This window comes from Lissotriton vulgaris, unplaced genomic scaffold (assembly GCF_964263255.1).
Source record: "Lissotriton vulgaris unplaced genomic scaffold, aLisVul1.2 SCAFFOLD_2567, whole genome shotgun sequence".
Classification (NCBI taxonomy): Eukaryota; Metazoa; Chordata; class Amphibia; order Caudata; family Salamandridae; genus Lissotriton; species Lissotriton vulgaris.
In genome coordinates this window covers 270,305-295,734 of record NW_028252083.1, presented here as the reverse complement: position 1 = coordinate 295,734, position 25,430 = coordinate 270,305, and the positions used below count along the sequence as shown (strand labels likewise).

Genomic DNA, 25,430 nt, shown 5'->3' with positions numbered 1-25,430 from the left:
AGTTAATGTCATTTCTTGGACTGACAGAATTTTATTCGCGTTTTATTGAGAACTATGCTTCGAAAGTTGAACCTCTAAGATCTTTACTAAAGAGAGGTGTAACATTTGCATGGGGTGATCAACAGAGAACTTGTTTTGAGAAAGTGAAGAAGGAAATAGTTACTACGCCTTGTTTGAAACCTTTTTTACCAACGGCTGAATGTGTTCTATCTGTGGATGCGTCTGGGTATGGTATTCGTGCTGTGTTTTCCCAACGTGTCAAGTCTGAAAAGTGGGTAGTAGCGTATGCTTCACGTACCTTGACCAAAGCGGAACAGAACTATTCCGTTATAGAAAAAGAACTGTTGGCTGCTTCATGGGCAGCTGAAAGATTTCGAATGTATATATGGGGAAGGAAGTTTAAAATCTGTACTGACCACAAACCATTAGTGAACATTTTGAGACCTGAGGGTGGGAAGAACTTAACTCCAAGATTAGCTCGTTTAGCTTCAAAGCTGCAAATGTTTAGTTTTGACATTGAATACATTCCTGGTAAAGACAATGTTGTTGCTGATGGCCTATCCAGATTACCCAATGCAGATTTGTCTGATGCGAAGACCAATACTGACTGTGAAGTGGCATTTACTGCTAAGGATGTATTTCTTATAGACGCTCAGAATGTTGTTAGCAGTATTTCTGAAGCATCTTGGGTGAGTGAGATGGAGAAGGATGTGGTCCTAAAAGAAATTAAACGGTTCATAGTTGAAGGATGGCCAAGAGAGTCTTATTTACGTGGTGAATCTATTGCCTTTTCTAAGATTAAGGATGAGTTGTGTATTGTCAATGATATCATCTTAAGAGGTGACAGGATTGTGCCTCCAGTTGGTTTAAGGAAAGACATTGTTGAGAAAAGCCATTTAGGTCATGGTGGTATGTCCAGTTCTAAGAGAAGAGTTAAGGAGTGGTTCTGGTGGCCAGGTGTGGACTCCATGGTGGACCGATTAGTAAGGGATTGTAAAATATGTAACAGCAGTGATAAAGTAGCTAAGCCGTTGAGTGTGCCATTGACCATGGTGGAGCTACCTGAATACCCGTGGCAGAAAGTAGCTATCGACTTTATGGGGCCATTTTCAGCTTTGTCTTCTATAGATTGCTATGCCATTGTATTAGTGGATTATTATTCGAAATGGCCCGAGGTAAGAATGGTGAATGGAATGACTACGGACGTTGTCATTGAGTTTTTAGAGGATGTATTTTCAAGAGAGGGTGTACCTGAAATATTGGTTTCGGATAATGGTCCCCAATTTGTTTCACAAAAAATGGAAGAGTTTTTATTGGTAATGGGCATTAAGCACATTAAATCATCATTATACCACCCAGAAGGTAATGGCCAGGTTGAGCGCTTCAACAGGGTGGTCAAGGAAGTGATTGAATTAGCATTAAGTGCAGGGTTACCCTGGAGGAAGGCTTTGCAAGAGAGGTTGACTGCCTATCGTGTAACTCCCCACTCAGCTACTGGGAAGACACCTTTCGAAATTTTGAGAGGCAGGAAGCCATTTACGGGGTTGGTTCCCTGGTGGTTAAGGAAGAGAAATGATAAAATGCAATGTAACACTAAGGACATTGATGAAGAAGTCAGATCTGAAGTCAAAAGGTATCAAGACCGCAATCAGCAGTATCACGGTAACAGATGTAACTGGCCACTAGTTAAGATAGGTCAGATGGTTAGGGTGAAGAATCCTAGGAAGGTATTGAAAGGTGAAAGTGTATGGTCCAAACCTTTAAAGGTAATGAGGGTTTTTGGTAGTGCTGTTGAATTGGAAGATGGCAAAAGGTGGAATTTTCGCCAATTGAGCTTTTGTAATGAGAGGAGGGGTGTGGTTGGTGTACATTCTGATGGTGGGTCTTGTAGTGGTTACTTGTTAGGCGATGATTTTGGTTTGGTTAAGGATTTGGGGTTGAGGTCGACTGGCAATGCAGGTACGTGTGAGCCTAGTTGTGGAACTGGTAACGGTATTAGAGATGTTGATGACGTTGGTCCATCTGGTACTAGAGATGTTATAGATGTTGATGGTGTTGGATCATCTCGTTCAAATGTTGATATTAGTGGTGAATGTCTTCGCCGTGGCGATAGAGTAAGGAAGATGCCAGCTAGGTTTTTGGATTTTAAGTTAGGGTGATTCTTCCGATGGTTCTTAAGTTCTTTGAGGAGGAGGGTGTGTGGTATTCGTGTATGTATCGTGCGTGTGTGTCTCGTGTGTGTGGCGCGTGTATGTGTGTGGCGCGTGTATGGCGTGCGAGTGTAGAGCGTGTATGGCGTGCGAGTGTAGAGTGCGTGGAAGGTTGTTTGTAGAATGCAGTGGGAGTCAGTTACTGGAGGGGAAGGCGGAGGAGGCTCCTGCGCTCATGTCGCTGTACTACTTGCTACTCATCTAAATAAAGAAGAAGATTAAACAAGCAACCCTGTCTGCGTGTCCCTGCTTACAATACATGGCGACGAGCGGGATCTACAGCGACAGCGACATTTAGCACTAATTTTTTGGGGGGATTCTCCCAACTTTACATTATTCATGAAATGATGCTCAACTAACCTCAGAACGGTAACTAATACAGCGAGCGGCGATCTTCTCGGCTAATTGGTACGTTAATATTTTTTTTTTTACCTCCAAATACACTATTCGACTTAGTGCATTTTTCAAGTTGACTTCCTAACCAGCATCGGCGCGCGCAAGCTGTTATTCCTTAAGCGTGGAACCCCAGACTGTCGTCACTACGCTGAGCGTCACCACGTGACTCCATCATATCGTCACTACGCTGAGCGTTTTCACGTGACATCTTCTTCACGCACAGCGGCGATTTTTGTTGTCTACTGTATCCTAGCAACGTGCTAACGGAGCAACGCGTCAATTACACAACGCGTTAAGGAAATAACGCGTCTACAAAGGATTTTCGACAAATACCAATTGCCGGATGCTGATTTCAACGCCGGATACCGTTTTAATACAAATAACTGTGAATTACCATTTTTAATTTTATTTAAACTTTGGTGAACTGTTTGGGCAACATAATTATAAAGAAGTTAAGTATTACTATACCATTTTGAACTCTGGTGAACTGTTTGCGCAAGCATTTGCAACTGTTTGGGCAACATAATTATAAAGAAGTTAGGTATTACCATACCATTTTGAACTCTGGTGAACTTTTTGCGCAAGTATTTACAAAGAAATTTTTTTTTTCTTTTCTTCTGTATGGTGTAACTTGTACTTTTATTGAAATGTCTTCAATTCATCCACCGCCATTCTTTTTAGCAGAATCTGGTGAACCTCCTATTGCATGGGACCTATGGCTAGATATGTTTGAAGCTTACGTTGAAGTTTTAGCTGAAGAAGAATCTTCACAAGAAAGAAAAGTGTCATTACTTAAACATAGATTAGGTGCTGTAGGATTAAGGGAGTTCAAAAATCTTCCTAAAATTGAGAATGCTGGTGACATGGGCGTTTACCAATGTGCTGTTAAACAAATGCAAGAAAGATTTGGGAGAAAAATCAATGTAGTGATGGAAAGGTTTACGTTTTATTCAAGAGCTCAAAAAAGTGATGAATCTATTGATCAATATGTATCAGCACTAAGAGGTTTAGCTGTCACATGTGAATTTGAAAGCATGACGTATGACCAAGTCTTGCGTGATCAGATTCTTATGAAGACCAAATCGAAGAAAATTCAAGAGAAACTATGGTCATCTGGAAGTACTTCTTTAAAAAAATGCTATTGAAGTAGCTAGGGGTGTAGAAATTTCCGATCAATGCATTCGTGAAGTCAAGAATGAAAAGAATGATTCCGATTCTAGTTCTATTAATGTTGTAAATAAGGGTGACAAGTCCAAATTCAAGAGTGATAATAAGATGACTAATTATTCATCTTATTCCAGTAAGAAAGGCAATGAAAAGAGTTTTGAAAGAAATAATGACCCGAAAAAGTTTGCATGTTTTAGATGTGGGTCTTCTACTCATTTAGCAAATTATAAGTGGTGTCCTGCCCTTGATAAAATTTGTACCAACTGTAAAAAAAAAAAAGGACATTTTACCAGAGTATGTCGAAATTTTAAAGCTAAAGTTAATTATTTGCAAGATGATGAGCAGGATGACATTAATTGCGTCCAAGGCGAAGATCAAGATGATGTTTTCCATGTAGTGGGTGACATATGCAGTATCCACGATGAAGTGGCTAAAGGGGCGAGTAGGGTTAAAAAGTTACCATCATGCCTTGTTATTATTGATGGGTTAGAAGTAAAGGTCATGGCTGACTCTTGTGCCTGGTATACCATTATGGGTATGGATTTATTCAAATCTCTGTGGCCCAGCAGGCCATTATTGGGCCCTGATATACATCCTGGGAGTTACACCGGACACAGAATAGCTTTAGAAGGTTTTATAATAGCCCAAATAAGTTTTGGGTGCAACTCTTGTCAGGGAAAAATTTACGTGGCCAATAAAGGTGCGACTATTTTGGGGTGGCCACACATTTATGATTTGGGTATGAAAATTGACCCTAGACTGGAATGCCCGGTTTACTCTATTCAGGATGAGTGTGTTGAAAAGGATGCTTACTCAAATCTCCAAGAGAAATTTCCTGATGTATTCTCAAGTGGAATTGGTAAAATGGTTGGATTCAAGCACAGAATAATATTAAGGGAAGGTGCATGCCCCATTCGGCAAAAACTTAGAAATGTTCCAATTAGTTATAGAGAAAAATTGGGTGAAATACTTAAAAAACTGTGTAGTGATGGTATTGTTGAACCAGTTGAAAGTTCTGATTGGGTTTCGCCAGTGGTTATTTCGCTTAAATCCAATGGCGATTTGCGCCTGTGCGTAGACCTAAGATGTTTAAATGAGGCTATCTGGGTTGATACATTTCCTCTTCCAAATTTGCAAGAGTTGACATCATCTGTCGGTGGTTCTTCTTGGTTTTCCAAGATAGACTTAACTAGTGCATACCATCAAATCATGTTAGAGGACGATTCTAAACACTGCACTGCTTTTATCACCACAGAAGGAATGTTTAGGTATAAACGTATGCCTTTTGGTCTCGCCAGTGCATCTGCAGTGTTCCAAAGGGAAATGTGCAGGGTTTTACAGGGTATTGGAAACGCTAAAGTATTTCAAGATGACATTTTAATATATGGGAAGAACAAAGAATGTCATGATAAAAGTTTGCTCGCAGTTCTGGAAGCATTAAGGAAAAGTGGACTAACTATTAAAAATGAGAAATGTGTATTTGGGAAATCTGAGGTAGAATACTTAGGTCACGTCATATCTAAGGATGGTATTCGGCCCAAAATTAGTCATGTGGATGCTATTTTGGCTGTTCCAGACCCTACAAGCAAAGAACAGTTAATGTCATTTCTTGGACTGACAGAATTTTATTCGCGTTTTATTGAGAACTATGCTTCGAAAGTTGAACCTCTAAGATCTTTACTAAAGAGAGGTGTAACATTTGCATGGGGTGATCAACAGAGAACTTGTTTTGAGAAAGTGAAGAAGGAAATAGTTACTACGCCTTGTTTGAAACCTTTTTTACCAACGGCTGAATGTGTTCTATCTGTGGATGCGTCTGGGTATGGTATTCGTGCTGTGTTTTCCCAACGTGTCAAGTCTGAAAAGTGGGTAGTAGCGTATGCTTCACGTACCTTGACCAAAGCGGAACAGAACTATTCCGTTATAGAAAAAGAACTGTTGGCTGCTTCATGGGCAGCTGAAAGATTTCGAATGTATATATGGGGAAGGAAGTTTAAAATCTGTACTGACCACAAACCATTAGTGAACATTTTGAGACCTGAGGGTGGGAAGAACTTAACTCCAAGATTAGCTCGTTTAGCTTCAAAGCTGCAAATGTTTAGTTTTGACATTGAATACATTCCTGGTAAAGACAATGTTGTTGCTGATGGCCTATCCAGATTACCCAATGCAGATTTGTCTGATGCGAAGACCAATACTGACTGTGAAGTGGCATTTACTGCTAAGGATGTATTTCTTATAGACGCTCAGAATGTTGTTAGCAGTATTTCTGAAGCATCTTGGGTGAGTGAGATGGAGAAGGATGTGGTCCTAAAAGAAATTAAACGGTTCATAGTTGAAGGATGGCCAAGAGAGTCTTATTTACGTGGTGAATCTATTGCCTTTTCTAAGATTAAGGATGAGTTGTGTATTGTCAATGATATCATCTTAAGAGGTGACAGGATTGTGCCTCCAGTTGGTTTAAGGAAAGACATTGTTGAGAAAAGCCATTTAGGTCATGGTGGTATGTCCAGTTCTAAGAGAAGAGTTAAGGAGTGGTTCTGGTGGCCAGGTGTGGACTCCATGGTGGACCGATTAGTAAGGGATTGTAAAATATGTAACAGCAGTGATAAAGTAGCTAAGCCGTTGAGTGTGCCATTGACCATGGTGGAGCTACCTGAATACCCGTGGCAGAAAGTAGCTATCGACTTTATGGGGCCATTTTCAGCTTTGTCTTCTATAGATTGCTATGCCATTGTATTAGTGGATTATTATTCGAAATGGCCCGAGGTAAGAATGGTGAATGGAATGACTACGGACGTTGTCATTGAGTTTTTAGAGGATGTATTTTCAAGAGAGGGTGTACCTGAAATATTGGTTTCGGATAATGGTCCCCAATTTGTTTCACAAAAAATGGAAGAGTTTTTATTGGTAATGGGCATTAAGCACATTAAATCATCATTATACCACCCAGAAGGTAATGGCCAGGTTGAGCGCTTCAACAGGGTGGTCAAGGAAGTGATTGAATTAGCATTAAGTGCAGGGTTACCCTGGAGGAAGGCTTTGCAAGAGAGGTTGACTGCCTATCGTGTAACTCCCCACTCAGCTACTGGGAAGACACCTTTCGAAATTTTGAGAGGCAGGAAGCCATTTACGGGGTTGGTTCCCTGGTGGTTAAGGAAGAGAAATGATAAAATGCAATGTAACACTAAGGACATTGATGAAGAAGTCAGATCTGAAGTCAAAAGGTATCAAGACCGCAATCAGCAGTATCACGGTAACAGATGTAACTGGCCACTAGTTAAGATAGGTCAGATGGTTAGGGTGAAGAATCCTAGGAAGGTATTGAAAGGTGAAAGTGTATGGTCCAAACCTTTAAAGGTAATGAGGGTTTTTGGTAGTGCTGTTGAATTGGAAGATGGCAAAAGGTGGAATTTTCGCCAATTGAGCTTTTGTAATGAGAGGAGGGGTGTGGTTGGTGTACATTCTGATGGTGGGTCTTGTAGTGGTTACTTGTTAGGCGATGATTTTGGTTTGGTTAAGGATTTGGGGTTGAGGTCGACTGGCAATGCAGGTACGTGTGAGCCTAGTTGTGGAACTGGTAACGGTATTAGAGATGTTGATGACGTTGGTCCATCTGGTACTAGAGATGTTATAGATGTTGATGGTGTTGGATCATCTCGTTCAAATGTTGATATTAGTGGTGAATGTCTTCGCCGTGGCGATAGAGTAAGGAAGATGCCAGCTAGGTTTTTGGATTTTAAGTTAGGGTGATTCTTCCGATGGTTCTTAAGTTCTTTGAGGAGGAGGGTGTGTGGTATTCGTGTATGTATCGTGCGTGTGTGTCTCGTGTGTGTGGCGCGTGTATGTGTGTGGCGCGTGTATGGCGTGCGAGTGTAGAGCGTGTATGGCGTGCGAGTGTAGAGTGCGTGGAAGGTTGTTTGTAGAATGCAGTGGGAGTCAGTTACTGGAGGGGAAGGCGGAGGAGGCTCCTGCGCTCATGTCGCTGTACTACTTGCTACTCATCTAAATAAAGAAGAAGATTAAACAAGCAACCCTGTCTGCGTGTCCCTGCTTACAATAAGGATGATCCTAATTTTGCTTCTCTTTTATTTTATTGGTGATCTGGAACTGAGCCACTCTCATCATGGTTTGAATATTGTACTTGCTGGGGACTTTAATGCAAAATTAGGTTCTGAGGTGCACATCCCTGCTGACTGCGAGTTACAAAATATCAATCCTTCCTCTACTGGAGTCTTGGCCTGTCCCAGGGACTGTAGAGAATTGATGTTATCCCCACATTTGTTTAAACATGACTTATGTCATTTGTTCGAATGGGCTGCTCACATTGTTTTTCATCACCTGCTTTAACTGGAGGGGCTGGTAGTTCGATTATTGACTACATCTTTGTTAGTAGCAACCACCTGGAAACTATTGGGGACGTTGCGGTCACTTCTAGCACCTACAGAGGCCATAATGCCCTTTCCATCACATTGCCTTGCCCAAAGTTTTGCTTTCGGGCCATCGCTGTGGGGGGGTACGAATATTCTTCCAAGCAGTGATGGCCTCAAGTTAATGTGGAAATCTGCTAATTTGAATGATGGACAGAGCAGGCTTTGTGCAGACCACGGGTATGCTCTAAGATTGCCTGAGACAGACTTATGACTCCACGAGTAGTGTGGATTCCTTTGTTGATCTAGGGAACATCAGAAAAAAATAACTTATTTGCAACTACAAAGCCAGTTGCTTATTCCTGGTTTGATTAGCCATGCAGGGAGGCTAATCATCGCCTGCATAGTGCTCTTTGGTCAACCCCGAGTGACTCTGTGGCTGTAGCCTCTTCTCGATGATTTGACAGACTAGTTATTAGTAAATGGAAGGCGGAACTTACGGAGGACGTTTGGTCCACACTGATCACTTCCTGCAGAACCAGAAACACCGGTTTGTTTTAACACACCATTAACAAATAAAAGCTGCTTAAAACTGATTCAATCCTATTTGTGCCAATATGAGTGCAGCTATTTGGGTGAGCCACTTTAAACAAGCTTATCACATGTCTGATTTAGCTAGTGGGGAGTTAGACACATGTATACCCACGTTTCCACTGGGTATCAAATTTTCAGAGATGAAATAGTAGAAGCCATTTGCTAAAGTCCCATGCACAAAGCTGTGGTGCCTGACGGGGTGCCCATGGATTTAGATAAGCTGGAGGTGGATTTGTGGACACCAATTTTAAAAAAGTTTGCCAATTTAGCGAGCAAGACTGGCCTGCTCAAGTTGTGGCGTTCAGCCACTGTTGTGCCCATTTTCAAACAAGCATTTACGATGCAATAGGTCTGAGTTAGAGCTACTGGCGTTTTAAATGACAATGTCTTATCTATGTGCAATGGTTTGGAGTGTAATGGATGTATGAACAGAGACACAGCTGCAGCACAGCCTAGAGGACTTAGAAGGAGGAATTACTACTGGGACCAGAGAAGCAGCTGCAGCACTGTCTAGAGGAATTAGAATGAAAAATTACCAATGGGACCAGAGAAGCAAGTAGCGGCAGTGTGAGAAGGACTTAGAACGAGGAATTGGCGATGGGACCTGAGAAGCAGCTACCAGCACTGCCTAGAGGATTAAGAATGAGAAATTTCCACTGTGACCAGAGACTCAGCTGCAGCACTGCCTAGAGGATTTAGAACAAGGAATTACCAACGGGACCAGGGAAGCAGCTAACAGCACTGCCTAGAGGACTGACAATGAGGAATTAAAGCTGTGAACAGAAACAGAGCTGCAGCACGGCCTAGAGGAATTAAAATGCGGGAATTTCCAAAAGGACCTGAGAAGCAGCTACCAGCACTGCCTAGAGGACTAAGAATGGGAAATTACTACTGTGATCAGAGACAGCTGCAGCACTGCCTAGAGGATTTAAAATGAGGAATTGCCACCGGGACCAGAGAAGCAGCTAGCAGCACTGCCTACAGATCTGGGAATGAGGAATTACCACTGGGAACAGAGACAAAGCTGCAGCACTGCCTGGAGGAATTCAAATGCGGGAATTTCCGAAAGGACCAGAGTAGCAGCTAGCAGCGCTCTCTTGAAGACTTTGAAGGAGGAATTACCGATGGGACCAGAGTAGAAGCTAGCTGCACTGTCTAGAGGACCTAGAACAAGGAATTACGACTGTGACCAGAGAAACAGCTGCAGTGCTTCCTAGAGGACTTAGAATGAGGAATTACCAGCAGGACCAGGTTAAGAGTTAGCAGCACTGTGTAGACGACTTAGTTAGAATGAGTAATTACTAATGAGACCAGAGAAGCAGCTGTTACACTGCCTAGAAGGCTAAGAATGAGGAATTACCACTTGGACCAGAGAAGCAGCTAGCAGAACTAGCTAGAGGACTAAGAATGAGAAATTACCGCTGGCAACAAAGACTCAGCTTCAGCACTGCCTAGAGGACTAAGAATAAAGCATTACTACTGGGACCAGAGAAGCAGCTGTTACACTGCCTAGAAGGCTAAGAATGAGGAATTACCACTTGGACCAGAGAAGCAGCTAGCAGAACTAGCTAGAGGAATGAGAAATTACCGCTGGCAACAAAGACTCAGCTTCAGCACTGCCTAGAGGACTAAGAATGAAGCATTACTACTGGGACCAGAGTAGCAGCTAGCACCACTGAATAGAGGACTAAGAATTAGGAATTACCACTGGGAACAGAGATGCAGCTGCAGCACTGCGTTGAGGACTAAGAATGAGGAATTACCACTGGAACCAGAGATGCAGCTAGCAGCACTAGCTAGAGAACTAAGAATGAGGAATCACCACTGGGAACAGAGACGCAGTTGCAGCACTGCCTAGAGGCCTAAGAAAGGGGAATTACCACTGGGAACAGAGACACAGCTGCCACATTTGTGACCTGATAAAGAACAAGATATACAGTCCTGTTTACAGAAACAGAGCTCTGAGCGAATGAAACATAATTAATGCTAAAAACGAAAGATTGGGTGAAAGGGAGCTAGCGAATAAAGTCAAATTTCTAACATTTTAACTTTGTCACTGCTCAACCCGAACTTCAGTGGCCCAGACTCTTTAGTTCACAAGTGAAACCCAAGGTGTGAAGGGGAAAACACACAGAGAAACGATGAGTGGGAGGGGAAAGCAGTAACACTGGTCAGCTGTTCGCATTTGGGAAACTTCCAAAACACTAGGCATGCAATCGGAATAAATTGTGCGCGACACTAGCTGAAATGGACAGAAGCAAAATGAGCCTTTTAACAGGACCAGTCGCTTTGGGAGGGGACAACAGACCAAAAGGAGGGACAAATGGACACGGTTTACCATTTAAAAGTTAGGAATTTAGAAAGGCACCCTAAACAACCAATGACAAGCGATGGGGCGGCTTGAAGCCCATGTACTGAATACACCAAGCCTCGCAGAGCATCACTTGTGCGCTGCTAGGCTCGAACTAAAAAACATAACACTGTGAGGCAGGGTTCTATAATAGCTCACTAACATTCAAATAAGTCTAAAATTAAAAACACTGCAATGAGTCTAGATTGCCAAACACTACCTTCAAGCCTAGAGTATTAGATCATTACCGTTAGAAATGTTTAATTATAATTGCAGATAAATAACTCCTATTTCTAGAACACGCGTTATCCACCTTGCTGTGTCAGTTTGTCTAGCACTCAGCACTAACTGACCAAAAGCTAAATTAACAATTTTCTATTCTAAAATTAAACAAGTAATTCCAACAGCTTTTTTCCATCACTGATGATGCCTTTGGCAAACGGGGCTACGAACCAAATATGCCCACCCAATACAAACCCCAGTTGGTTGTCACAACAATAACAGTAGTTGCAGAATGACAGGTTGGTGGTGAGATGGAAGGGCAGCAAATGATAAGTATGGACGACAGACATCGTGAAACGGGGGTAGTCATGGAGGAAAGAGCCCGAAAAAAGTTAGCTTGACAGAGATACAGCCATGTAGAGGCTTAGACTAATAAAAAAAGACTACGTGGACCGGATGGTTAGTTTGACGAAGGGAAAGGCTTAGCAAAGGATTCGCCTGGCATAACGAAAGTCTACCTGGGCTTCGTGTGGCAGAGGGGCAACATGCCAAACACCTAGTAGTGCAGATGGGCAACGTAGCAAATTGCTACTAGTCCGAGTGAAAGACCACCTGGCAGATAAACAGTAGGTAGCCCTGCAAAGCAAGCTTCAGGTTCTCGGAATTGTGACTTACCTCCCGCCACCGGATCTGTAAACTCCGACTGCCACAGCTACATTCTACGCTGCTTCACAAATACTAAGGAGACGCAATATGTAAAGCGGACAGCACTAATTGACAGGCAAGGGGCGGCACTAGGAACATATGGGCGGTTACTTTACAACACATCTCGCGACTATTAGTACGATACCCCCGCCCCGGAAAAGAAGCTTTATTCTGTCCCGGAAGAGATTCGAAATTTGTAATAAGGGCGCTAAATGGAATACCGAACTGCAGCAGACTGGACATTCCTCGCCAGGGCTTTGGTCTTAGTTGAAGGCCGGAATGACTTTGCTTTAGAGACATTTTTTTTTGTAGTTAATCACATGACTTATCTGGTGTGCCAAAATCCACCGAGTACCGCCGAAGACCTTTGAACCTCCATACGACACGTTTGCGTTGCTGTTGCCTTTTGCCGAGGATTTGGCCTTCAACGTGTGTGCCTTCCGCCGTATTCGGAAGGGTTGCCGCACAGTATACAGGCAGCCCGAGACAGTGCAAGATGGCCGCTCTGTTTTCCTCTTAGCCGCCCCCAGCAGTCCTCTCCTGCACGTTGTGGACCACTTGATCAACCTGGCTGCTGGACCTCCCCACCGTGATCATTCAGTGTTGGTCAAAATGCAAGAAGTCGGTTGTAACGAGGTCATGTCTCGTCCGGACCAGGGCGCTACTGCTGTCTGCCGGACGTCCAAGGAGCTACTGTGTGTTGGCGCAGGAGGTAAGTTAGAGGAGAATAATAGAGACACCAGGCCGAGAGTTCAAGCTGCCCCACATATCCCAAAAGTAGGTAAACTGCAATTTTTGGGGTCCAGAGAAGGCTCATCGACAACTGAAATGTTATAAATGAAGGAACATGGTGATATGACTATCTGAGCCTCTATAACCCACACAGCAGAGCTCCAAATGGAAGTCCTATGTAGCGAACCTTCCCTGTGAAATCGCATAACTGTATGCAGCTCTCATCTTCGCCACCCTCCGGGGCTGCGGGATATACCATGTATTTGTACTACGCACATTGGCCTATTTATGTATGGGATTAAGAGCGCTGCCTGGCAGGTAGACACGTGGCTTCTACTTTTCAGGGGTTTAAGACTCTCCTCCCGAGGCGAAGATCAATATTAGTTGTTTCCAATTTCCAGTGGTGCTATAATATATATATTTTTTTTTATTTAAAGATTTTATTGAAAAATAAAAGTGGCATATACATTGGCAGTTGTTACACAGTGCATTTGTTGTCTCTTTTCCTTGGCCTGTTGCAGAAGAGAAAAGAAAGGAGAAAAGAAAGAAGAAAAAAAAGAAGAGAGGGGGGGGGGGTGTTTGAGAGATTGGGAGGGCTACTGTGGCTTCTTTAAGTGTTCATCGAGAGGTTCCCACATGAGCTCTTTGGGAGTGTGTTCTTTCGAGAAGTTGCCTGTAATGTTGTCTGCTCCTCTTAGGAAGGTGACCCAGTTGATCCATGTCTTGAAGTTTGCTTTCGCCGTGTTCTTCCAGTTCGTTAGGATTATCTTTAGGGCCGCTGTGAGAAGCAGGTCTAGTAGATCACTTTCTTCCCTATTGTTCAGGTTCGTCGTTACATGCCCTGTTGCCAAGGTCACATAGTTGATAATTAAGTCTGTTTTGAGCATGTCGTTTATGAATGTGTTTATCTGGGCCCAGAACTTCTTGACTCTGACGCATCCAAAGATGAGGTGTTCGAGTGTACCCTCTTCCTTCTGGCAGTTCCAGCAGTCGCCTGATTCTGCTATGCCACTTTTGTGGAGCCTGGATGGGGTCCAGTAGGCTCTGTGGAGTAGCCAGTATTTTGTTTGTGCCAGTTGTGGGGTGATTTTGTTTTTTGTAGCCGAACACCACATTTGCGCCTGTTCCTTTTCGTTTAGCTGTCTGCCTAGAAGTGTTGCCCATGAGTTTGTTGTCTTCTTGTTTAGTGACATGGTGGATGGGGCGATTAGTTTGTAGACTTCGCTGTCTGGTGGCCTGCCGAGTTTAGCATTTGCACGTACCTGACGATGCCCGGTTCCTCTCGGGTTAGGTTTGCTCTAGTTATGGCAGTTCTTATCTTCAGAAACGTGTATAGCTCTTTGTTGGGGAGGTTGTATAGTTGTTGTAAGTTTGAGAAGGTCAGCTGCTTCCCCTTAGTTTCCATTTGTCTGGGGAGGCTGATTCCCTTTTTGATCCATGTGTCATAGTTCATTATTGCCCCTTGATATGATATTTTTGTGTTGAGCCAGATGGATTCCCATGTTGTGCCTCTCAGCTTCTGTGTCATTCGCCTGTCCACTCTCATCAGCGCTTCTCTGGTGTGCTTGAGTATCGTGTTCGACCATAGTGGGTGTTTGTTTGCAGTCAATATCGCTGTTGGGTGCAGGCCTTCCAGGAGCTCTCTCTCCAGTTCTAGCCAGACTGGCTTGTACTGTTGCGTTTCATCGATCCATGCGAATCCTTGTTTGGCCAGGCAGGCTGTTTGGTATGTTTTGAAGTTTGCCAGGTTGAGTCCTCCTAGTTCTTTCGCTAGCCTCAGTTTGGGTAGGCCGATTCGTGGTTTTTTGTTTCTCCATAGGAAGATGTTCATCATGCTGTCCAGTTTTGTGTGGAAGTTTTCTGTCATTGGGAGCGGTAGCATGTTTAGCGTGTAGTTTATTGCGGGTGTTATCATCATTTTTATCGTCTCAATCCTTCCCCACCAGCTGATGTATTTGGGCGACCACAGCTCTAGTCTATCTTTGACTTTTTTTAGCAGTGAGTCCTCGTTGTGCTGTATTGTGGCCGTGAGGTCTCTTCCAAACTGTAGGCCTAGGTACTTGAGTGGGTTGGTTTGCCAGGCTAGGCCAGAGTCACCTAGTACCGATTTTGTGGTGTGGATGTTCATTGGTTTGCATTCCGACTTGTCCTTGTTAAGTTTGTATCCGGATGCTTCTGCGTATTCTCCTATTGTCTCCATTAGCGCTGTGATTGACGTTGATGGGGTTGTGGTCGCGATGAGGATGTCATCTGCGTATACTGCGAGTTTCACTGTTTTACCCCCGATCTTAACACCCGTTATCCCCTCATTGTCTCTTATTTTTGCAAGTAGTGGTTCAAGTGCCAGTAGGAAGAGGCCTGGCGACAGTGGGCATCCTTGCCTAGTTCCTCTTCCTAGTAGGAGTGACTCAGATGCGCTTCCATTCACCACTATTTTAGCTCTTGGTTTGTTGTATAGGGCCATTGTCATTGCTATGTATTTTTCCCCTAACCCGAACTTTGTCATGCAGTTCCTTAGGAAGGGCCACGAGACTCTGTCAAAGGCCTTCTCCGCATCCAGTGCTATCATGACCGCCTGTTCATTGCTCTGTGTTGTGTGGTTGATTAGGTGACATAGCAGCCTTGTGTTGTCTTGCGACAGCCTGTGTTTGATGTATCCCACTTGTGAGTTGTGTATGATGTCCGGTAGGATTCTATTCAGTCTGTTTGCAAGCACCTTTGCATAGATTTTGCAGTCCACGTTTATGAGTGAAATAGGTCTGTAGTTTTTCGGGAATTGGGGGTCTTTGCCTTCCTTGGGTATTATAGTGATGTTGGCCTCCCGCATGGTGTTTGTCATCTCACCTTTTTGTATGCAGGCGGTGTAGGTTTCCGATAGTATTTTCTTGATTTGGGGGCAGAAGGTCTTGTAGAACCCGGTGGAGTATCCGTCTGGTCCTGGGGCTTTGTTCCTTTTTAGCTGGTTGATTGCAGTTTCGATTTCTTCTACCGTTATGTCCGCCTCTAAGGGTGCCTTCTCTTCCTCCTTGAGTTTCGGCAGGTTGACATCTTTGAGGAGGGACCAGCCTCCGTCTTTGCTCAGGTTTTTATCCTCGGAGTACAGATCCTGATTGAACTCTCTGAAGACCTCCAGTATGCCTTTGTTTGTTGTCTGCGATTTGTTGTTTTTGTCTGTTATTGCTGCTATCGTGTGTTGCCTTTGCTTCCCTTTGAGGTAGGACGCAAGCTGTTTCCCTGCTTTGTTTGCCCTGCATAGATTCACTGACTTGAATTTTGTTAGCCACGAACCTGCTCGTTCGCTTAGGATTCTGTTCAGTTCGTACTTTTTTTTTGTGAGCGTGGTGAGTGTGTTCTTGTCTGTTATGTTTGCTCGGTGGCCTCTCTCCAGTGCTGCTATTTCCTCTTCTATCTCTGAGATCTTTTTGTTCCTGCTTCTGTTCATTCTTGATTTGATGTTTATCAGTTTGCCTCTTAGTGTTGCTTTGAGTGCCTCCCAGATGGTGTCTTTCCCCACTTCGCCGTTGTCGTTGTCTTCCAGGTAGTTCTTTAGTGCCTCCTCTATTTCTTTTACATTGTCTCTGTTCTGTAGGATGTCGTCATTGAGTCTCCACCTTCTCGTCACGCTCTCGTTATGTTTGCCGTTCAGGGTGAGGGATATGTGCGCATGATCGGAGACGGTTATTGGGGCTATCTCCGTGTTCTCAATTAAGTGCGTGTGGTTGTTGGACATCAATATATAGTCGATCCTGCTATAGGAGTTGTGCGGGTGTGAATAAAAGGTGTATTCACGCGCTGTGGGGTGTTGTAGCCTCCATGGGTCTGCTAGATGATGCTTGATGCATAGGTCTTTGAGGGTGTTGCTGCCTGGAGAGTTGTGGCTTGGCCTGCTTGGGTGTCTGTCTGTTGCTTGGTCCATTGTCTTGTTCAGGCCGCCAGCTACAATCAGCAGGTCATCCTGTGGTAGATCGCCGAGTTCGACGTCTACCATTTGCCAGAAGTCTTTGTCTTCAGAGTTTGGTACATAGATGTTTGCCACGTGTAGTCGGTCAGTTCCTCTTTGGACGCTTGCTATCAGCAGGCGACCGTCTTCGTCCGTTTTTGTCTTTTGGATGGTGAGGTTAGCTCTCTTACTCAGGATAGTTATCACGCCTCTCTTCTTTCCCTTAGCGGGTGAGCATAGGATGTCGCCTATCCATCTTGCCTTAAGTAGTTTAGCCTCTTCCTCTGAGAGTTTGGTCTCCTGTAGCGTGTATATGTCCCCCTTGAGTTTTGCCAGGTGTTCTAGTATTTTCCTGCGTTTGATTGGATGGTTTAGGCCCTTGACGTTCATGGAGATGACCTTCAGGTTTGTGGATAGGTTCACCGGGGTTTTGTTGTTGCCGCTGGTCGTTCTGTCGTCTTCCCTTCTGGATTTTGAGATGCCTGCCTTTGTTCTTCCCAGGTATCTGGTTCCCCCCCCCCGGGGGAAGAGTGCGCTGGGTAGGGAAAGGGTGTAAGAATGGGTGTAGGAAAAAGTATGGAAAAGAAACAAAAAATAGTTATGCGTTGCACAAATGTTCGTAATCTCGCTCGCCTTCATGCCCGCCTGTCCCCCCCGCCCCTTCTGACCTCCCCCCTCCCCTCCCTCCCCCCTCCCTCCGCCTGTAGAAGAACGGGTGTGTGACAGCGAGGTTCCTCACACTTCCCTCCCCCCCAAGTATGACCATGTCTCTGCAGGATATGGCAAAAGGATATGGTCGTCATTGGTCTTCATTGTCTCTCTTATCATTGGCGACGATGAGGTAGAAGCGTTGGTCAATGTGCGCATTATCGAGGTAGATTTGTTGTCTAAAGTTCGAGGTCAGTGGTTGTTGGGTGTGCGCTTGCGCCCTTATCTTGTGCATTTAGAGCTGATAAGCTGGTTTCGGACCTTGTCTCTTCCTATGGGCGTACCCTTGGCAGTAGTTTTGTATTTTAACACGCGCTTCCACCCTTGTCATATGCCCTCTTCTTCGGCCTTGTCTGTCGAGGCTCTCCTCTTCGCACCTGGGCTTTGGTGTTCCATCTCTTCTGGGGTTGGTCCTTGTAGGTACCTGTGTAGGTCGTTTGGGTCGTCGAAAGTTTTGCTCCCGAGTCTGTCTGTGATCCTCAGTCTTGACGGGCCTGCGAAGGAGAAGGTGATATTTTTTTTCCGCAGGGTGTCCCGCTGGGCTAGGAAACCCTTCCTCACTTCCACCGTTAGCTTAGATAGGTCCTGCGTGATTGTTACTTTCTTCCCGTTGATTGCCATTGGTTTGCCTTTCCTGGCTACTGCGAATATTGCCTCTGTGTGGTTCTCACGTAGTGGTTTACATATGATTGGTCTTGGGGTGTTGCTGTTCGATTGTTTCTTTGCTGGGATGCGGTACGCTTTGACGAGCTCGAGCGGTCTTTCGAAAGTGAGGCCTGTTAGTTGTGGGATCATGTCTTCCAGCATCCTGGCGCACGCCCCCGGGGTATCGTTTTCCTCCTCCGGTACGCCCAGCAGTCTTATGTTCCCCTTGCGGCTTCTGTCATCCTGCTCGGCCATCGATCTCTGTAGGGCTGTTCTTTTTATGACAAGACCTAGGTCCTTGTGTGTAATATTAGCGCGGTCCTCTAGGTAGCCAATTCTTTTTTCCGCTTCGTCTATTCTGCCATTGGCTTTGCTTTGCTCCGCTCTTATTGCGATCAGTTCCATTTGTATACTGTCCACTATTTTTTTTGTTGCCTTCGCTAGGTCGTTGCCTTCCGTTATGTTCCTTAGTAGTGTATCCAGAGTGGTTGTTTCGCTGCCCAGGTCTGCGCGATCTTTCACGGGTGACGCTGTCAGATCGTTTTTGTTCTTCTTTTGGACATTTGTGATTAGGTTGCCTTCCTTCCCTGCCATTGCGTCAAAACCTCTCCTGACCTGGTGTGTTTGAGGTCTTACTTCCGTTGGTTGTTGCTTTGCGGGTGTCTTTTTTTTCCCTTCGTCCTCTTTCTTTCTTTGGATCGGCCCAGTTGTTAAGTTGCAGTCCCTGAAGCGGGGTGGCCACTTGACCACTCTAGTCTTGGTCCTGGCCTCCGCCGGGTTTTGCTCTGTTTATTCCTTGCTGTATCGAGCTCTTGGTGTTACTCTGGGTTTGAGCCTGTGTACCACCTTCTGGCAGTGGTGGGGCTGTCCCGTGGTCCGTTAGTGCTACTTTGCACCTCGTTCTTCCGCCAATCCGTCTGCTTCCTTCTTAGACCCACAGAGCCACTGGCCTACTTGGTGTTAACACTGGCATATACTGGTGGGGTTATGTTCTCCTCTGGCTTGGCTTCATCTCCCCTTAACCAGTGGCGAGCGGCTGTTCCTGGTCGTGGCCCCTTTCGCTCTGCGTCTCCTGTTGCCTTGCAGTTGGGTTGCGCTAGCTCCTTTGGTTTGCTAGGCGCTGCTCGATGTCTAACCACTTCCTGCCTCAGACCTCCAATATGTCCGCCTCGGTTGCTGGTCGAGTCTTCCCTTGCAGCTCCGGCACTAATGTCGCTTTGGGGGATATGCTCCGTGGGCGGCTGGGTAGGTAACTGCTTCTGTGCGTCTTAGTCTACGTTGAGAGTAGGCTGCGTAGCGTGGTCGGCGTCCGCTATTGCAGCCCCCACTAAGATGGCCGCCGCCGCCCCAGTCGCCTCCGTTACCCGTTACTCGGCACTGTGTCGTTTTTTTTTTTTTTTCTGCGCTGGGGTTGGGGGTAGGCGTTCGGTCGGCACCCCGGTGCTGGCTACTTTGCAGTTTAAATTAGCGCTGCTCGGCGTTGTTCGGATCTGAGGTTCGGCTCCGCCGACCTTACCAATATGGCCGCCTAGCGTTTTTGTGCGGTCCCCTTCCTCTCCGCTCCCGTTGTTGTGCTGTGCCCCTTGCGCTCGCAGGGCTTGCTGGGTTTGGTGCTGCGCCTGATGTCGGGGGGTTGAAATATTTTCTAGCGCTTCCTCTATCTGGCTGTTGGTCGTCTCCCCCTCCTTCTACTGCACCAAGATGGCCTCCCTCCGTGCCTCCGTCCAGGCGCCCCCCTCCTACTGTGCTTGTGTTGACCCCCGTTAGCTGGGGGTTAGGGTCGAGGGGTTGTTTTGCCTGGGGATGGGGAATCGCGCGTTCCTTATTTTGCCGGCATGCCCGGGTGCTCTTACTTGGGGGCTTGCGGTGGTGCGCGGTTCCTCTTAGGAGCTTGCCGCCATCTTGTGCTCCAAAGTTCTCGTCTCCTCGGCAGCTTCTTCGGCTTCGTGCATCCGTCCAGCGTGTTCTGCAGGTTCAAAAAGGGGTGCCGCTGGTGCCTCTTCAGTTCATGTACGTCTACATGTGTTTCTTTTAGTTTCTTCTTGCGTTTTTGTCCTTTTGCTCGCCGTTATTTGACTCGGGGGGTCGGGAGCTCCGGACTCAGGTCTGCTGCCTCCTCGCCATCCAAGCCACGCCCCTGGTGCTATAATATTTATAACCGTTTATCTGTAGCACCACAATTTAAGGTGGTGCTAACCTCTTCTTCTTTTTTTTTTTTTTTTTTTTTTTTTCTTCACTTGACCCAATTGACATTTAAGGAGTAAATTCTTAAAACAAGCCTTCATTGCACGTGCTGTTGGTAAATGGCTTGGTTAAGTAAAGAGCCTGGGTAATGCCTTTTTTAGGTCGAGCCTAGCCCATGCGCTGTTCTAGGAGTGAGCATCTTGGCATCGCTACAGCTTTTCTATAAGCTCGTGCATGTGGTGCTCACACGCTATTGGGCTTTGCTTGCGTCTCTCTAAAGACAGCAGGCAATTTGGCAAAGGTGGGTGCATGTCCCACCTTTGTATCCGCTTACAGCTTGCGAGAGCGAGCAGCAGTGCCATCTGTTTCCAATTATCATGGTCACGTTAATTGTAAATGGATGGGAGGCATGTGGGAGAGATTCAGAGCGCCTGCTTGCTGGGCTGTTCATTTGTCGGCCCCTCCCCCTCATTTCCTTTAATTCGTCTGTGGACCCATCAGTGGCGGTAGGAATTGGGAGATTCAGTCCTCAGACACAATGCTTTTTATTTTTTTAGTTGCTTGCATATTCTCTTCCCTCCTTTGTCAATTTTATGAATATAATTTTATTGCCACCTGTATTGTACATGTAACGGCAGCATGGTGCCATCCTCGGACTTTTGCAGTTTTGTTTTTGCTTGAGCACGCTTGCTTGTCTAAGCAGCCATCTTTAATACTATTGCGCTGCTGCAAAGAATTCCCACCAAAGCGGAAGATACGTCACACCACTTGAGTGTGGCAGACGCATGTGCAGAAAGTTTCCCTGCGTTTTCGGCTGCCATTTTAATGCATTCGAGTTACTGTTAATAAAAGCACATGGGAAAGCTTCCCCTAGTTACTAGAATGTTGTGTAGTGCGATTATTAGTTAAACGAAACATGTTGATTAATACATTACTTGTTTCGAGAGGATTGAATCCGAGCAAGTCTTTTTACGTATGAAACCTTGCTCCGTCACCCTCCCCCCTCAGTTTCTTAAATTAATCTGTGGAGGGCTCCATGGTTTGCGCATTAACCCACCCTACAATTTTACTGTAATTGGAACCTTTGACCTTTTTGGCTTGCACAGAGCTCTGCAGCGGGCGCATTAACCTACTGAGATTGGAACAGGTGATCCGCTGAGTACACATAGCACTCCATTGCCTCACCACGCTCTTTTAGAGGGACCTAGAACTAACCCATACACTCGCGTTCCTGCAGAGCCTGAAGTAACTGTTAAGGGAAGGGGCAGAATCCCCAAACGTAGCCTCCAGGAATGAGTCTTTGGTTGGCTTTTGTGACGATGACAACAATAGTCAAGGAGGGGCGTGGCTTGGACGCCGATCGGGATGGCGGCGTGAGCTCGCAGCTCCGCGCGGAATCCCGCTAATTCTCCTGTTTTTGGGACCCTAGGCGACCCGAAAACGACTCTCCTGCCCTCTGAAGAGTAAGGGGACGGCTGGGCGTAATCGGAGAATCGCTGGGGGACTGCTGGCCCCGAGGAGATCGAGGAAGAGGCGGCCGAGGTGTAGACAGGGGTGTGAAGAAAATGGCGGCGAGGAGGTCGGATGGTCCCGAATCTCGGCCCTGAGCCCGGCTGCCACCAAGCAGAGAGGGACCCTGCACCCGACTGCCCGACGCACTGGGATTGGCGGCGTGAAGCCTTGAGACCGGGGGACGCTGCCCGATTCACCCAAGGGACCCGAGGGCCCCGTCGGCTGCCGTCCCGTGACTCATCCTCCCCCCGCCGGACTAGTGGGGGTGACGGAACGGAGCTCATCCGCCTGGTCATTGCTCCTGAGTCCATTGGCGGTGACATTGTACTGCCTGGTGCCCGGTGCTCGGCACGGGCCCACGAGAGCACCCGCAGACCGGGTGGCCGGACTTGTGACGCAGCACCCTGACATGGCGGCGATCGGAGGGCCGACACCCGGGAGCCGCGACGGGGACTCGGCGACATCGACCCGGTTGAGTGAGAGTCCCTCCCCGGAGCTTGACCAAGAACAGCGGCTGAACCGGCGCTTGGATGCCATCCTTGAGGCGATCACCTCCACCAAGGAGGCCTTACATAACGACATTGCCCAAGTGGCCACGGGCCTGGGGCTACTACGGGCGGATCACGCGAAGCTGGCGGATCGGGTCAAGGATCATGACCAACTGTTGCTGGACCTGAAGCCCTCGGTGGTGACCGCGGAGCACAGAATTACAGACATTTTGGCCCGGCTGGACACTCTAGAGCGGAGGGCGGAGGATGCCGAAGGCCGCAATAGGCGGAACAACGTGCGGGTCGTAGGCCTGCCGGAACGGATTGAGGGGGAGGATGCGGTGGCCTACATGGAGAACTGGTTCCGCACTGTGGTGGCGCCGGAGGGGCTTACTCCATTTTTCACTCTGGAGCGAGCCCACCGGGTGCCCGCTCGTCCGCCGGGGCTTGGCCGCCCCCCCCCGTCCAATGGTGGTGCGGCTCCTCCATTACAAAGACCGAGACCTTCTCATCCAGCGGGCCAGGATGTCGGGCCCTTACGGGGTGGAGAACAGCAAGGTGACGATATTTCCGGACTACACGCAGGCGGTCCAGAAGAACAGGGCATCGTTCCTTGCTGTGAAGAAGGAGCTCAGGGAGGAAGGCATTCAGTACTCCTTGCTCTACCCGGCCAAGCTGCGGATTATCATGGATGGCACCACGCACTTTTTCCAAACTCCGGATGAAGTTTGGCACTGGCTTGAGTTGTACAGAGCGGGGACGGACAGGACACACCAAAGTAGGCGAGACCAGCCCAAGCAGCCCCGGGTGCGGCAGTCACAACGTATAAGGTCCCGCAACAGGCGCCAGCGGGAGAAGCGGGAGGCCCAAATGGCGGCGGAGAAGAGGGACGCACTCGCGGCGACGGCGGCCATTACAGGGTCGCAACAGAATAGTGAACGAGCCGAAACGGACTCGGGAGGAGAGGGCAGCAGAACTGGAGAGGAACTATCGGAGGCAGAGAGCCAGAAAGGGCCGACAGTGACCCCACAGACTTCGGATGATATTATCTGCGGCTAAGATAGACTTTGGTCTTAATCGGGACTTCATGGTAGGGTGATATCCTGTTGTTGGAGGGCGGGTTGCCGGGTGGGGGAGTGTATCAGAGGGGATGAAGGGCGGACGCGGGCTCCGCTGGCTGGGGTCGGCGGCGACTCACCCCCCCGAGGCCCTTAAGGCCGACTGTGGTGGAGACCACAGGGTAAGTGTGCGAGAAGTTGGTTCGAGGTTTGGATGGGGGCGGCCATTGGGTTCGTGTGCTCTGTCCTGGGGAATGGGGGTTGGGGAATGTTTCAGTTTTGGGCTTGTTGGGGGGGGGGCAACTGCATTGGGGGGGGCATGGATCGTTGGAGTTTGAATTGGACTGTACGGACTTGGAATGGGGACATTACCTAATTTGAAATGCCTAACGTGGAATGTCCGGGGGCTGCGGACTATGGTGAAACGTCACAAAGTACATGCATACCTGGTACGCAGGGGGGTTCAGATAGCTATGCTCCAGGAGACTCACCTCACTAAAAAAGAGTGCGCTGCCTTGCAGAAAAGATGGCGGGGCCAGGTCTTTGGCACCACTTATTCAGCGTATGCCAGGGGGGTCTTGATCTGGGTGAGGGCGGGGATCCCCTTTCAGGTGCTGAATCAAGTAATAGATCCGGATGGCAGATTTGTAGCGGTGGAGGGGAGATTGTATGGACGGGATGTGGTGTTCTGTTGTGTTTATGCACCAAACACTGACCAAGGCCGATACTTTGATAGCCTCTCGGGGTCCTTGGCCTCCTTCCTGGCGGGTCCGATAGTTCTAGGGGGGGACTTCAATTCAATTACGGATGTGGCTCTGGATAGGTCCCATCCCCCCCTGGTGGACTCTCCTGTGCGCAGGCTGGCCGCGCACAGGAAGGACTGGCAAGAACGATGGGGGTTGCTGGATGTTTGGAGGGAGAGGCACAGGGGAACCAGGGACTACTCCTTTTATTCCGCCTTACACGATTTACATGTTAGGATTGACTCGGTGCTTTGCGGGGGCTCCCTAGCTCCATTGATCACCCATGCTGAGTACCTTGCTAGGACGATATCTGATCATAACCCCCTGTTGGTGCATATTCAATGGCAGAGGGAGCGCTCAGTAATACCAACATGGCGGCTTCGGCCGGAGACGCTAGAAGATTCTGTGTTCGACGACGCGGTCCGGCAGGGCATTGAAAGTTATTTCGGTGTGAACGATGGGACGGCGACGAGCAGGTCTGTTGAATGGGATGCGATGAAAGTGGTGGTGAGAGGGGTGTGCCTGGGTAGGTTCTCGAATGCTCGAACGACTGTGCTGAATGACCTAAAGAAAGCGGAGGAGACTTTGAGGGACCTGGAACGCCGCAGGCCGACTAGGCCAGATTTACAGGCCCAGTTATTGGACGCGAAGGAAGTGGTAGCCGCGGAGATGGAACGTTTGAGAGGCTATGATTACAGGCAGTACATGATTAGGGCGCACGCAGAGAGGGACAAGGTGGGTACCCTCTTGGCCAGATTAGCTAGCCCGGAACTTAGGGGTTGCCCGATCCTCAGCATTATTGATGCACGGGGAGAGATGGTGTATTCTCAGGCAGCTGTAGTGGACCGCTTTCGGGGTTACTATGAGGAATTGTACCGGAGTCAGCTGGGAGTGGGGGTGCAGGACATCGTGGAGTACCTGGGGGAGAGGCCGCTTCCGGTCTTGGACGAGGGTGACGCGACGGACCTGGGTAGCCCGATCACGCTTACGGAAATTCGAGTGGCTATCAAACATATGGCCCGTAACAAGACACCCGGGGTGGACGGACTCCCAATCGAGTTCTATCAGCACTATGTTGACGCTCTGGCGCCCAGGCTGCTGGCGGTGTACGCGGAGGCCTTCGAGAAGGGGGTGTTGCCTGCCTCCATGCGGGAGGCCTTGATAGTACCACTCCTCAAGCCTGGCCGGGATGCCGCGGACGTGAGGTCTTATCGCCCACTGTCCATGCTGACGGTGGATTACAAGATCCTGAGTCGCATCCTAGCCACTAGACTGGCCCCGCACATGACGGGCCTGGTGCACAGGGACCAGGCCGGGTTTATACCCACGAGGAGCACGGCGATGAATATCCGCCGCCTAGTGGGAATAATGGACGCCATCTTGGAAGGGGAGGGGTCGCCAGCGGT

General features: G+C 47.5%; 1 protein-coding gene and 1 pseudogene across 3 annotated transcripts in view; one reads left to right on the top strand and one right to left on the bottom strand.

Moving 5' to 3' along the window:
- LOC147662681 (solute carrier family 41 member 2 pseudogene) overlaps positions 1–12,111 on the bottom strand; it is a 47,256-nt pseudogene extending 35,145 nt beyond the window's left edge. The window contains exon 1 of the transcript XR_015305511.1: positions 11,985–12,111. The product of XR_015305511.1 is annotated as a solute carrier family 41 member 2 pseudogene (transcript). The remainder of the gene's footprint in view (positions 1–11,984) is intronic.
- A 99-nt stretch (positions 12,112–12,210) lies between these two features.
- The window catches only part of LOC147662680 (NOP protein chaperone 1-like), a 105,181-nt gene continuing 91,961 nt past the window's right edge, over positions 12,211–25,430 (top strand). Inside the window, exon 1 of one of the 2 annotated variants that reach the window (XM_086950983.1) lies at positions 12,211–12,726. In XM_086950983.1, coding sequence (XP_086807109.1) covers positions 12,627–12,726 — 100 coding nt within the window. In that variant the 5' untranslated portion in view covers positions 12,211–12,626. The remainder of the gene's footprint in view (positions 12,727–25,430) is intronic. The other variant, XM_086950984.1, reaches the window with a different exon arrangement.